Raw genomic sequence first — 15592 nt, 5'->3', positions numbered from 1 at the left:
GGCTATTCATCCACATGCCCATAATATATACAGTGTTGGTTTAACAGGCTTTCAATGGTCCTCATGTAAGTTTTGCAGGGTTTAAAAATTCCCAGCTCATTACTTTTCACGTGGCTGATAAAGAAAGTTCATTTTATTTTCTTTTAATCTTGTTTGTGTTTATAGGGATCATGCAAGGAAAATGTATTTTCAATCAGGAGAACATGAGAGCTGTTGAAGGTCCTTATAGTGAGAGCATGAGTCATACAAGCAGAAATAATAAAAAAATTTAATATTAAATGTCATATGTTAAGTACTACTCTGTAAGGCAATAATTACCCGCAGGCGAATGTTTAAACATTGGTTATCAGTAAAAGGACTGAAGACATTGTGGAGTGGTTCTAATGGTCAGTCAGGTGTGTCTCTTCATGTGCAGAGCCAGGTGGTCTGAGCGGGAGAAAGCCCTCTGACACAGCATGCACTCATACGGTTTCTGACCCGTGTGTTTCCGGTAGTGACGTGTCAGTTCATCAGAGCGGGCAAATTTCCAGCTACAGCCTTCCCATGGACAACGGTATGGCTTCTCTCCTGTGAAATAGTTCAAATAGATTTTTATATGGAACTCCAAAAGAGTTACTTTCATTTCATTTTTCTAAAATGCAGTCAGTAAACCAGTTTATATGATTCACACAAAGCACTTAATTTATTCTCAATTTAAATTTTTTTATTGACACCATGTGTTAGGGTTAGAGTTAGGCCAAATGTGCCACCGTCCAACAAATAAATATTTCTTCATATGCAGTAAAATGCTTTAATTTAAACTTCAATCTGTAAGGTTAATAGATGAAAGTTATTTGTAGAATATATCCTCAAATTATTGATATTATTGATTTCATTGATTCAATTATTCAATTCAATTAATTATTGATTAATAATTGTGTGAATTTGTTGATGTTGAGTACACCCCACACAGAAGCAACACATAGTCAGACAGGTCAGAAAACCATGCAATTAACATCTTATCCTACATTCATTCAAAATATTACACCCTGGATTCTAGCCCTCTTGGTCCTTTTATAGTAAACTAACATAAAATGAATAAGAAAAATAGTAGCTCTTCTGCTCCAATGGCATCAATAAAATGTATTAATTTTATTGATTGATTGACATGTGGCCAAGGACCGGTGGTCCTTGGCCACATGTCCTTTCCTGTCAGCCTACTGTCAAAAAAATGAGCCACTAGTGTTGCAAAAAAAAAAAAAAAAAAAAAGAGAATTCAAACTTCTGAAAGTATGAAATTCTGACATACTGGTCAATAAATGATTTTTTTTTTTTAAATTAAGATTAATTTTCATTTGAATTTGCTTTACCGGAGGCCATGTTTATCTATGTTTATCAAAGAACGCTACTCTCACCCACCGGTTTGTGACGTCACAGTGCGTTTTTGGCTTTTGAGAAAGTCCCAGTGCTCTATCTGGTGTTTGTAACAACGTGCTATTATTCAAGTCATCTTGAAAACATTCTTCTTCGAAATGTTGGCTACATATTAGTATTTTTTCTCTGGTCAGAAGTTTGATGGTAAATCCTCCCTCTTCAAGTTAGCAATCCAATGACGAAGCCGTGGTGGATGAATATAAATCAGAAAGGTGAAATAAACTTTTTTTTTTTCGTTTTTTCTTTTACCCGGTTTATTACAACATCTAAATGCCATGCATGTTGGCATTGTCAGTATAACTAGCTCTCACGAATTTTAATTGTGAAATCCTCTCGAAATCTTAAATAATTATTGTTGATTGCAGATGTGTCCAGTAGTTCCCATTGACTTTGCTTGTAAAGCGAGCTGACCAGACTTTTCCTTTAACAGTTCTAGCTGTGTGTGTGTGGGGGGGGGTTACCTGTGTGGGTCCGGAGGTGAGCTTTCAGGTGTGAGCTCTTGGTGTAGGTCTTGGTGCAGCCTGGGTACTCACAGCTGTGGACGGCAGGCTTTTTTTTCCCAGTGGGTCTCCTGCCCCTCTTCCCCTCCACTCCACAAGGAGGCAAATGTTGCCTGACCAGTATGGGTTGCTGATGATTGGGCAAATGAAGGGTGGCTTGGCCATGGTGGTGGGAGTATTCACCGCACAGGTTGGAGTTTGGACCAAACTGGGGCACGTAGCTGTAATGCCGGGGGTCAGGGGTCATGACCTGTGGCTGGATGAACCTGTTATCTGGCATGGTGAGCATTGGGTTGTGTTGCTGGGTGTAGTAATGGTTAAAGTCCCAGGAAGTGAACTTATTGAAACTTCCTCTGCTGTGTCTGTCTACACTGCCTCCATGAGGGATGTCAAACTGGTTTATGTTCTGTGCATTAAGAAACACACCTCGACCTGGCTGGTCACAGGTGTAATCATGATGGTAGATCTCAGGCTGCACAGATGGGGCTTCAGCTGGAGACATGAGCTCAGCCATGAGGCCGCCATTGCTCATCTGGAGAGTCTCCTGCCCTGTCTGCTCCTTGAACATACCCATCCCTTGGTAAGGCAGGTTTGGCTCAGGTTGAGCAAGTAGTTGACCATCTAAAGTAGAGTTGAGATCGGGGGAATTGCTGCTCCACTCAGAAAGCAGAAGCTCGATGTCCCACGATGTCTGGCTATCATCATCAAGGAGCTCCTGTTTCATTTGCTGGCTGACATGGACCTGGTCAGAGCTGTTTGGTGACAGCTTATTGATCGTAGAGTCCAGAGGGAGAGAACCATCACTGGACTTCCACACCTAGATCAAGGGTATGCAGAGATCAAAATTACAAGAAGAATCCTACATTCTGTTTCTACATTTTACAAATTAGTATTTAAAAGTGTAATTTTAAGCTTCAGGTTTTCACAGAAAACAGACTCATCATGCATCTCATGATCCTCCTCTGCTGTGGATGTTAAAAGGGCAGAGGAGGGTAGACTACCTATAAGAGTAGCACTACTTTATCCTATTTCAACTCAAGTGAAAGGAAGAAGCCATCCAAGAAATGACTCCAGTAAGATTAAAAAAGTATTTGGTAAAAAAGGCTAGTTCAGTCATCAGTAACTCAGAGCATCTGATTTACTATTTAAAATAGAGTAAAATCCAAATTTATTCTGAAAGTCTGATATTTTAAAGTCTAGAGTTAAATAATTGAAACAAATAAATAATGTAACTGAAATATAAGAAATCCAGGCAGACAAAGCACTTCCTTAGAGTAAAGCCAGCACCAGAAGTGACCATATTTACCATTCACTGTTTATACGCTTAACCTCGAAATAGAACAGTAGGTTCACCAAATATAAAGTAAGCTTGTGTACAAAAAAATAGGTCTTATTTTGACGTAAACATTAACTGTGTGTCATTGTCTTGAGAACTATTTAGAAAACAAGTTTGATGGTAATTCTTTTAGGTGACTCACACTGGAAGGAGTAGCAAAACAACAGTAAAAAGTAAGGTGCAGTAAAACTACGTCTAAAAGTAAATTTTTGTTAAAAGTGACTCAAATATTTGTGAATGAGTAAATGTAATTTGTCTGGAAAGGGTCCTACAGGGAAACAATAATTATTGAAGTACACAAATATGCAGCTTTAGCCCAAAGACTTAATAGGTACCTATGTTAATGAGATTGGGTTTGGGAGCTAATCAGACACCACAAAAAATATCCTGCTTATTTTATTGATGAAGGTAACTCCACATGCTTTTAGATTACCTAACCATCATTTCCTTTACTAATTGTATGACAAGCAGGCCAATCGGGTTGTTTAGCTTCTTCCTTATTCCTATTTAACTTTTTTTAAATTAAAAGCATTAGTGAAAAATATTCTATAGTTTATTAATTTGTTCATACTGTAATGTATTCATGTATTGTTTAATTTATTAGAGAATGGTGATCAGAACAATAATATTTAAATACAAGTGTACAAAAGTGTGAACAATTGTGCTTCAGTCATTCTTTGTTATCTTTGTTGGTCATTTTGTGTGACAAACTTTGTATCTATAATAAAACAGTATTATGGTAATTATGATAATTATTATTTTTATCGTTGCTTGAAGTTCTTTTAATTTCATTGCATCCAATCATGTTTTTTGTAAAAAAAAAACTATACTGACTTTCTCTTTACTGTCATGTTTTGACGTGATTGTCTCTTCTAAGTAGCTTGGTGACTGAAGAAAATAGCCACAGAAAACAGTTCACTAAAGTAATTGACATTGTCAAATAAAAGGTTTTCACCCTGCAGCAAGTTTGAAGAACTAAATGCACAAAATAGTAATGATTACAAAGAACTTCTGATTTATTAATTGATCATACTAATTGCTCTTTACTTTCTTGCACAAAAATGTCTTTTAATTTATTCAAATTTGATGTGACAGGTTATGTTGTTTATAACTGTTCGGCCTTTTGCAAATGTTTCAGCTCTAGTTTTCTTTTTCAATTAAAGAACTTAAATGACAGTGTGCATTTTTATTAGGCCCCCTTTACACTTTTACCCCTAAATGCAATCTAATGCATCCAATTACCTTCAGAAATAATCTGATTAATAAATTACCAAACAGTAAGCGTACAGCACAAATAATAACCTAAAAATGCATACCAAACACTTTAGATTCTTATTTTTCAAAAAACTTATCACCTTTTTTAATATCGCTAACCTAACTATCAAACTGGCATTTTATTTTGGTATACCTATCAGTTTATCTTAATTCAATTTGATAAAAAAAATACTTCATTTGTGCTGAAGGGAAATAAAAAATTAAATATTATTGATCAAATAAAATAAATAAGAACTAAAGAATATTTAGATTGCTGATTAGGGAATAAAAAATAAAACATGGATCCACTGATGGAGAACTTAAGAGGTCTTAGAGCGTCCCTGCTGCCCTGTGGGCTCTAAGCAACAGCTTAGTTTTTGGGGCCAGCTTTGTATGTATCCGTGCAGTTAAATTTAAAGCTAAGCTTTGATAAAAAATAAAATAAAAATTTTATTCAGAAAAATATTTAAATCCAAATTATCATTAAAACCAATCCACAATTATACCACAAATAAATATGCATGAGGGTAAAGTATTTCTTTACTTGAATATCACAATTAAAGACAGATAAATACATTGTAATACTCACCTTCATGACGTCAGTGGAGGGAGAAAGGCTGGAGAAAGAGCTGAAGGAAGGGAGCGCAGCCTGAGTAACGGCCATTAAGCTCCCAGATCAGATAAACAGCAGGACGATATAATGAAATTAATGTTTAGAAGTTAAATCTAATGGGGTTTTAAAAATATTTCTTTAATTCTTCATGGCTATCTTTCCCTCTCTAGCTAAAATGATGAGGCCACTCGGCTTAGTCTCGTCCCCTCAGAGCCAGAGGGCCTCAGAAAAGTAAAGTCTCCTCAATGCTCATCGCTATCTCTCCTCATGTCTCTTGTCTGTCTCTGTCAGCTGTTAGTCTAACTTCAAATCTCTCTTTTTCATGTAGCTTTAGACCGTTAGAAGGAGGAGGTGCACTAGTGAGAAAAACTTTGTTCTTTAATTTGCTCATCTGACTGTCTTCCTGTTCTGGAGTGCATAGAGGAAAAAAAAGAAGGATCTGTTGACAAAAGATACCTAAAATAAACTTGAAGTGCATCAGTTTGTGTCATGTTGTACTATGTCAGAAATTTTTTTTGCATTAAATAGCAAATTTCATTATGATAAAATCATTCATTCATAAAAACTAGTTGAAGCTCTTGATGAATCCGTGTTACAGGCACAGAAAAAAGAATGACTTAATCTAAATGATTATAGGAAAATATATATATTTTTTTTAATGGAGCTGAAAACAGATAAAATCAAATAAGTCAGTTAAATAAATAACGAGATGTACTTGGCTTTATAAAAGTGACCCATTTTTAGTTGTTTTTTTTTGTGTGTCTTTTTCTGTTTTTCGATTTATCTTATAAGTAGATCACTATTTTTACATTATTTCCAAAAGACTGGGGAAAGTTCAATTCATATTAGCTTTGCCACACAAAGCTGACCTTATGGGAACATTTTAGAAGGGTTCAATCTCATGTAAAATGTAAATATGAATAAAAAAATATATATATTTTTTCGTTTAAGCCTATTTATTAGAAAAGTTAACTTAACAAAACAAAAATGCTGTAAGACGATATGTAGAAGTACTGTAAAGAAAATATTTATTTTAGATTCAAGAATTTGACAAAAGCCAGCCTCTTTTGTGTTCTTGTTGAAAGTTGAGCCCTGTTGTTTATGCAGACTCATATGTAGATTCTCGGTGCAGACGTGCAGCTTCTGGGAAGAGCCCTGTGTGAAAGGTGATTATATTCTGGCTGCTGTTTATCTGCAGACGTGGGTTAAAGGCAGCCTGCTGCCTACTCACTGATAAGGGCTGTTGCTGATCCCTGATGATGAGCCTGCCACTGATAAAGACTCTGTTTCTATCCTACAACATTCATAATAAAGACTTAATAGCCTTTAATATATTGTATGTTTGGTATGTGAAGGTTATTAGAAAAATGCCCAAACACCTGACTAGATTTAAGGTCTTATACAGGTGTTTTCAGAAATGAAACACCATGAGGATATTTTACTATTGTTCAAACGCCTTTATAATTTCTGTGGTGAAGATCAGGAGTTTTTTAAACTGAAATTATGTTTAATCTTTTCTTCATTGTATTCTGCTAATGTTTTGTGTAGGTCTAGAATTCACCATTCAGTCATAATTAGAAACATGTTCGGAGGTATGCAACAGAAATTCTTATATTGATAGTTTCCCAATAAATTGGATCTTTAGTTTAAGTCATTATTTTAAAGGTTAAACTAAAGATTACAATTTAGACTTTAACTTATAATCTTATATCTGAATCATAAGGAACACATAAATCTTATCACATTAAAATCTTGAAATCGAAATGTGTTTTTAAGCAGCCCCTATAAAAATGGGCCCCTATAACTTTAAAGGAGACCAAAAAAAAAAAGGTCGGACGTTCCTGTTGTTTTGCCGTTGCTATGACAACATATTACCGCTGACTTCCTGATCGCAGTGTGGGATTCACTTCTTTTTCCTTTTATTCTTTTATTATTCGAAAAACTTAAATACAAAAGCAAGTAAGATTAGAATAAACTTGTTAATATTTATTTTAGTGTGGCAGCTTTGTAATCTATATTTTATAAAAGCAACAGTTCTTTTATTTCCGTTATTCATCTGTTTTCCACTGTTAGCATACATCTGATGATACAAACTATTATTACTGAAACGATTTAAATATTATAGTACCAGCGTAATTACATATAAGCAGACATGGTAATAGTAACTAGTTACAATTAATTAAATTCCAACATTAGATGTTAAAATCAGTAACTCAGTTATTAGTCATTTTAACAACTTATTTTATTTGTACAGTTTCTGGTTAGAGTATTCTTCCCTCCTCCACCTAGATATAATTTTAGTTATAAAAACATTTTTTTTTGATTGTTTGGTGGTTTCATAATAAAGCGTTATGTATGACTGTGGAGTTTACAGATGGAAACCTTCAAGCAGCCCACAGGAGGCAGAGGACTCTGGAATAACCCCAGACCCTCACTGTGCAGCAAGGAGACCCAGGAAATGCTGAAATGTGAGTAAAAAGGGCTTGTTACATGCAGAGGGGGATTTATTACCTAAACATGGTAATAAAGTAAGAGGAGCACTAGTAAAAAAAAAAAAAAGTAATTAAAGAAATTATTGAGATAAGAGTAAAAAAAAATTTGGACCATGCCACCTGATTTAATGTTTAGAAATTATGTTGTCAGCAGAAGGTATGTGCAAGATCTGATATTTCAAGGAAAAGGACAAACACAAAAAAACAAACAAATAACTAACATTATTATGAAAAAAGAAATAAGTAAGGTAGAAAGTTATCCAAATCCATTTTTTTCCAAAATAAAACCAATTCTTCCACTGACAATATCTACTGTTTACAGTCTATCCACTTGATCTCTGAATGGTTACTCACAGCAGTCAGAGTAGGGAGGAATTAAACTCAAGTAGGAGTAGTGATACTTCACAAGAATATTACTTGAATTGCAATGCAGTGAAACTACTCCTAAAATTAAGTGCCTACCAAAATGTTATGCAAAGTAAAAGTAACCAGTTATTACCCAACTCTGGTTACATAACTAAATTATATTCAACAATTGTTTTTTTGTTTTTTGTTTTTATCTCGGTCTAATCAGTTTCATAGCTAAAGTTTAATTGAAGGAAGGAAAGGTAAGTTTACTTTCACTAATTTCAAGGATAAAATGCTAAACATGGAGACATTGCTGAGCAAGCGGAGGTTGAGTTTATGGTATTGCGCAATGCAGTCAATGATAAGCCCTCCTTTATCTGATTTATAATTTATGTTCATTTGATTTGTTCAGTGAGGAAAGAAGAATCCAGGTTTATGCTCCTCCAGAGAAAACAGATCAACAGGTCCACAAACAGTAAGTCAGAAACAGTAAAACCATAAAGAAGTATTAATGTGTTTTGACTTTTTTCCCCATATTAAGTTTTTAACCGTGCTCTTCATACAATTCATTCAGATTTCATATGATTTCAGATTTTATTTGAAATACTAAGTGATATGTAATTGATAAATTGAAGGATTATCCTTACCTTTCCCGCTTGTTAAGCAACTAATAATTTGAGAAGTAGGCCTTGTGTTTGTATTCATCTTCCTTTTACTGTTGACTCCAATGCCCCTAAATGAAATCCAGTAAATTAAAGTATAACACAACTATATAAACTTTTATGATAAATGACAAAACATTGAAACATTAGATTTTACCTAGTAAAATATCACAACTATTCATTGTGTATAAATATGTTCACAAGGCACTGTATACATATATATTTTAACAATAATTACGTCTGCCAAGGTGGTTATGATTTTAGGAAAGATGGTGTATTTGTCCATCCGTGTAAAGGATAAACTGATAAAGTTATGAATGGATTATGATCACATTTTTATCAGAGGTGTCCCTCATGCCAAGGAACAATCCCTACAGTAAAGTTTGGTACTGATCCAGATCATGTTTTAGCTATAGGTGTTATGTACAATTTGCGTCGAAATTTGCTGCTTGGCGGAGCTCTGCGCTCTTCTAGTGCTTTTCTAGTTAAGTACTGTTCTCATCAGTTTTGGGACCATGTAAAATGATTCAGTTGTGTTTGAATAAAACCTCTTCATCCTAAGGAGGAGCGGATTTGTCCCGGACTTCTGATTCCAGACCACCTCCAAGCAAATCTGCTCAACACAGACCCAGAATGTCTCAGAGACGCAGTGCTGAATCCTGTCAGGCTGGGAACAGTTACGAGAGGGAAAAGTTTCACCCTGGTCCCGTACGTAAGTAAATGAAATATTTTACACAAAAAAAATCTAATTCCTCCTGTTTGCAGAAACATGTACAGAAGGATTTCTATACATCCTGATCAATGTTGGTCATTTCTCTGCGCCAATCTTCAGGGGATTTGGAAAAAGAAAAGAGACGGCTTCAGAATATCATGGCAACAGGAACTGAAGAGCCTGAAATTGGCTCACCTGGAAAATTACCTGGAAACAGCAAACGGGAAGAACCAGAGGAGACAGACCGATTCCAGGAAGGTAAAGCTAGAAGCACAGATCCAGATAGAGCAGGAAGAATAAGTCATAGTTAATCTAACAGATTCTTTCTCTGTGCTCCACAAATGAAAATCACTCTTTCTGCAGTTTTAAATGAAATAGAAGAAAGGAGACAGTTTCTAGCAGATATGGCAGCTTTGGGTCAGGATCATCAGTATAGCAGCATTATCAATGCAGAGATATCACAGGTAAGAACATTGTTTGCCTTGCCAAAAATAATTACTGATTCTTGCATGTATACTAGTTAACATTTCAGTTACTAATTTTTATTTGGATGATCACATCTTACAGCACAGAAAAAAGCTTTCTCAGAATATTAGGATATTATATATATATATTATAATCTGGACACTCTTTTTTTCTCAACCATTCAAGTGCAATACACTACATAACTGTTAATTTAAGTCATTGTTTTTGCTATAGCCCTCTGTATTTGTCTATCCTCATCCCCCAATACATCTTCCTACACCTTATTTAATTGATTCTATTTTTCTATTGTATATACTGTGTCTAAACATCCTCTATTTTCTTGTATGTGCAATTTTTCCTGCTACTGGAAATACAATTTCCCGAAGGGAGTAATCCCAAGGGATTAATAAAGTCAAGTCTAAGTCTAAGTCTTATAATAAAAAGTTAAAATAAGGGTTGGACTGTCGCTCAGTGGTCCAAAGTCCTCTTTTCACATAATGAAAAATAATGTGACACTTTTACAGGCCTATTGTCTTTCATTTGATCTCCATCCCGATCATGCAAAGATGACTCAGATTTTGCTCCCTCAGTCTGTTCATAAGTCTATAGGGCATAATTCTGCACGGCTACAGGTTGGCTGTGCAGAAAAACACTACCCATAACATCTGCTTTAGCAACTTGGGCTTCCCTCAAGGAAAGGATGATCATCTCAAGAAAACACTGAGTGGATGCAGTAATTAATTCATAGAGAACATCTACACTATGAAGAACAACAAAACAGTTCATTAAAAAAAAATACATTTTTATTGGTCTAATTCAGAAGTCTTCAACAGGGGTCCGCAATCCCTAGGGCAGGGGTGCTCAAGTCCAGTCCTCAAGAGCTACTATCCTGCAACATTTTCTTGCACCCCATTTTTAACACACCTGAATCAAATGAGTGGCTCGTTATCATGCCTCTATTTGGCTAAATGAGGGGATTGAGCCTTTCAAGGTGTGTTAGAGAAGAGATTCATGTAAAAGTTATAGGATGGTAGCTCTTGAGGACTGGACTTGAGCACCCCTGCCCTAGGGGGTCTCGAAAGTTTTGGTTTAAACTTTTTTTAAATATTTCCCCCCTGCAATTTTTTCCATTAATTGAAATGTCTTTAAATCCACATTAACATAAATTCAACACACTATAGTAAACAGATAAATGGAGGCAGAAGATGTCTTTCAGTCATCAATGCACACATTCAGCAACACACCAGAGCTCTTTCAAGCTGGGCACCGTCTCATTCACAACACCTCTTCCATCAACCAGGAATCAGAATCAGAAATACTTTAATAATCCCAGGGAGAAATTACTTTCGTTACATTACTCCATATGTAATAAGAGTGACAATAGGACCAGTTTGATATAACACAACTTCATACCTATATATATATATATATATATATATATATATACACAGTTGTGGTCAAAAGTGTACATACACTTGTAAAAAATCATAATGTTATGGCTGTCTTGAGTCTTCAATAAGTTCTACAACTCTTATTTTTCTGTGATAGAGTGATCGGAACACATACATGTTTGTCACAAAAAACAGTCATAAAATTTGGTTCTTTCATAAATTTATTATGGGTCTGCTGAAAATGTCACCAAATCTGCTGGGTCAAAAATATACATACAGCAACATTAGTATTTGGTTACATGTCCCTTGGCCATTTTCATGGCAACTAGGCGCTTTCGGTAGCCATCCACAAGGTCCTGGCAAGCTTCAGGTCGAATGTTTGACCACTCTTCTTGACAGAATTGGTGCAGTTCAGCTAAATGTGATGGTTTTCTTGCATGAACCTGTTTCTTTAGCACTGTCCACATGTTCTCAATGGGGTTTAAGTCAGGACTTTGGGAAGGCCATTCTAAAACCTTAATTCTAGCCTGGTTTAGCCATTCCTTTACCACTTTTGATGTGTGTTTTGGGTCATTCTCTTGTTGAAACACCCAACTGCGCCCAAGACCCAACCTTCGGGCTGATGGTTTTAAGTTTTCCTGCAGAATTTGGAGGTAATTCTCCTTCTTCATTATCCCATTTACTTTCTGCAAAGAACCAGTTCCACTGGCAGCAAAACATCCCCAGAGCATAATACTACCACCACCATGCTTGACAGTAGGCATGGTGTTCCTGGGATTAAAGGCCTCACCTTTTCTCCTCCAAACATATTGCTGGGTGTTGTGGCCAAACAGCTCAATTTTTGTTTCGTCTGACCAGAGAACTTTCCTCCAGAAGGTTTTATCTTTGTCCATGTGATCAGCAGCAAACTTCAGCCGAGTCTTAAGGTGCCTTTTCTGGAGCAAGGGCTTCTTTCTTGCACGACAGCCTCTCAGTCCATGCCGATGTAAAACACGCTTGACTGTGGAGACTGACACCTGTGTTCCATCAGCTTCCAAATCCTTGCAGACCTGCTTCTTGGTGATTCTTGGTTGACTCTTGACCATCCTGACCAATCTCCTCTCGGCAGCATGTGATAGCTTGCGTTTTCTTCCTGATCGTGGCAGTGACACAACTGTTCCATGCACTTTATACTTGCGTATAATTGTCTGCACAGTTGCTCTTGGGACCTGTAGCTGCTTTGAAATGGCTCCAAGTGACTTCCCTGACTTGTTCAAGTCAATAATTCGCTTTTTCAGATCCACACTGAGTTCCTTTGACTTTCCCATTGTAGCTTTTGTAGCTGAGTCTAATCACTGGGTCAAATGAGCCCTATTTAAATGGGCTCATGAGAAGTCAACAGCTGAAGTCAATCAGAATCACTTAGAAGAAGTGAAGAGGCCATGACATGAAGCTAATTTGATTGACACAACTCGCTACATCACCAAAGTTGACAAATTTTGTTGCTGTATGTATATTTTTGACCCAGCAGATTTGGTGACATTTTCAGCAGACCCATAATAAATTTATGAAATATTATGACTGTTTTTTGTGACAAACATGTATGTGTTCCGATCACTCTATCACAGAAAAATAAGAGTTGTAGAACTTATTGAAGACTCAAGACAGCCATAACATTATGATTTTTTACAAGTGTATGTACACTTTTGACCACAACCGTATATATATATATATATATATATATATATATATATATACACAATTAGGTGGTCATCTGGCCATCAGTATGGGGGTCCTTGGCCTGGAAAATGTTTAAGACCCCTGGTCTAATCTAATATGGGTTTTCTTTGCCGTCTGTCAATAATAATAATACATTTTATTTAAAAAGGCGCCTTTCTGGACACTCAAGGTCACCGTACAAAACATAAAAAGTGTCAGAAAAAATAAAAATTATAATTATAAAAACATTTAAAAACATTTAAAAATACAGAGGCTGTGACAGTGAAATTGATATTTTTAAAGAGAATAAGCAATCTTGAACAGATGGGTTTTGAGTTGTATTTTAAAATGGAGAATTGAGTCCGTATTTCGAAGTTGGGGTGGTAGAGAGTTCCAGAGGCGGGGGGCAGAGCGGCTGAATGCTCTGCTCCCCATGGTGGTGAGACGGGCGGAGGGGACAGTCTGTCCTCATAAACAGAATTAAGGCTTTGAAATCTATCCCCCTTCATGCAAAGAGGGATTTTCCTTGTTTTATTAAAACCCTCAAACTGTTCAATGATCTTCTCATTTCCTGAGACGCAATAATAAATGTCATTTACCGTAAGTTTAAGTCAACCACACATTTTCTCTGTTCTACCAACAGAGACTTCATGAGCTGGACATCCTTGATCAGGCCGGCAGTTCCAATCAGCGAACGGAGGACTGAAAGTCACTACAGGAGATAATGCCTACTGAACAGAGTTGTTTAAACTGATTTTTGCAGAAAGAATTAAGATATACTTGTGAGATGTTACTTCAAAGAACATTTCCAATCATCTGCCTCATGTTTCCGCTTTATAAGTCAGTGAACAAAAACTTTAAATAAACTGAGTTTATTCTTCTCCTTATGCAGGTCAGTACTTTATACAATCCAAGATGTGGTGCTACTGAAGCCCTTTGTTTAAGCTGGACCAGTAGTCAGGCACAGGGAGAGAACAGAGGTGTGATAACAAAACAACTACACGCACAAATATGTAAGAACTCTACAGACCTTCATTCACATGCTCAGATAAATAAAACAGCCTGGTCATAAATACAATGCTCAATTAATTTTAAGGCAATACAAACAGAAAGGCTTATAAAAGTTAATGATTGTATAATAAAAGCCTACGTAAACCTGCTCCCTAAAGCTCATATAAAATAGCATTTTGCTTAATACTCTGTCCTCTTGTAATTATTGCATGGGGTGATAACAGATCTATGGGTTGCTTATTTAAATACACATTTCCTTCCTTTCATGTTTTCCAAACACACAAATAAATATTGTAACTACAAATAACAGCATAAACAAATGACGACATGAGGATTTCAGGAACAGTTTAGCAGCCGGAACTGTTTGGGTAAACTTTCCTTTCCGGTTTTCAATGGAAAACTGCTGCAGTTTAAAAAAAAAAAAAAAAAAAATCATAAAAGAAAAACAAACAAAAACATACTATACTTAAGTACCACCCGTAATACAAGGTCCATATGTCTCCTTTTGAAGGAGTAAAAGTGATACTGAGGGAGTGAAAGTCAAAGCAATGAATGTGAAACCGATGCAGCATAAAGTCAAGCAGGGACTGGGATCTGACAGTTTTTAGCAAATGGCTTTGATCTGATTGATTTTTTTTTATTTGATCTCTTCGCTGATCAGTGAATGCAACATATTTGCACACCGCCATATCATAGCAAGAAGTTTCAGTGTGGATGCTTTTACAGTATGGAGCATCCATATACAGGATAGATAATGCTAATGAAGCTCAAAAGTTGTAAAAATGTATTCAAAATAGAGACTGACATTTTTTCGGGAATCCCATGGGTCACGGGATTCCCGTGGGATGGGAGTCAGTATTAGTAACGATCACGGGATTGGGACGGTACAGGATTAAACATTAACGGGAGCAGACGGGAGCGGGAGCAAACCAATAATAACTTCCGCTCTGAGTTTTTCACCCGCACTCAAAAACAACAAGAATGGGAGTGGTGCAGGAGCCATTCTGAATGGGAGCAGGATGGGAGTGGGAGTAATTTCACCAGGAGTGGGACGGGACAGGATTTAGATTTCTACTCTGGCCCGGGATCGGGACGGGACACCATATTTTTCTGTGGGAGTGGGACGGGACAGGAGTGAAAATCCACTCCCGTGTCAGTCTCTAATTCAAAACAACACTTTTCCAAAAGTGATCAGGTGCAAGAAAACGAGAATGGGGCTCGATCAGCAGATACAGGAAGCTTTAGATTTAAATATTGACATGTTAGACTGAATACATCGGAAGCTGACAGCAATATATGGAAAGGCCAACATCTAGGCTAGGATTGTTAATCTTTAGAGAATAACTCCTGTTTTTTTGTAATGCTAACAACACCACCATGTTAATAGCTATAAAACTACTAATGACATTTTAAATGTCAAGTTGATAATGGTGATGAAGGCATCCCGTTTTCGCACGCAGTCTGACACTGCTTCCTTTACTCTAACTACTGATGACCACCTGGGGCAAGAAAAACGGAAAAATATGTTTTGAATACAGTTCTTATACCTTTTTATGGCCTATTTTTCCCCAAAGTAAAATGGGGTTGGTATAAACACAGAAGGTCAAAGCTTCACTGAAACCAGAGATCGGATCAGATTCGGTCCAACAAAGTTCTGATGGTTGGATCTATAGCACAAAGCCATTACTAAACCAATA

General features: G+C 36.4%; 2 protein-coding genes across 2 annotated transcripts; one reads left to right on the top strand and one right to left on the bottom strand.

Annotated features, from left to right (window-relative positions):
• On the bottom strand, positions 1–5426 carry klf1 (Kruppel-like factor 1 (erythroid)). The gene is made up of 3 exons (XM_038307271.1): positions 5093–5426; positions 1875–2730; positions 1–567 (listed from the first exon to the last, which is right to left on the bottom strand). The coding sequence occupies exons 1-3, from the start codon at positions 5165–5167 to the stop codon at positions 392–394; spliced, it is 1107 nt and encodes a 368-aa protein (XP_038163199.1). The 5' UTR covers positions 5168–5426; the 3' UTR covers positions 1–391.
• A 1578-nt stretch (positions 5427–7004) lies between these two features.
• Positions 7005–14081, top strand: cunh22orf23 (chromosome unknown C22orf23 homolog). The gene is made up of 7 exons (XM_038307324.1): positions 7005–7075; positions 7484–7584; positions 8369–8431; positions 9181–9330; positions 9451–9588; positions 9694–9794; positions 13528–14081. Exons 2-7 carry the CDS (start codon positions 7491–7493, stop codon positions 13588–13590), a joined length of 609 nt encoding a protein of 202 aa, XP_038163252.1. The 5' UTR covers positions 7005–7075; positions 7484–7490; the 3' UTR covers positions 13591–14081.
• Positions 14082–15592: the final 1511 nt, after the last annotated feature.

Source organism: Cyprinodon tularosa, unplaced genomic scaffold (genome assembly GCF_016077235.1).
Source record: "Cyprinodon tularosa strain WSP-4 unplaced genomic scaffold, ASM1607723v1 ctg607, whole genome shotgun sequence".
NCBI classification, from domain to species: domain Eukaryota; kingdom Metazoa; phylum Chordata; class Actinopteri; order Cyprinodontiformes; family Cyprinodontidae; genus Cyprinodon; species Cyprinodon tularosa.
Note: the sequence above shows the minus strand (reverse complement) of the source record. Positions and strands in the feature narration are given on the sequence as shown.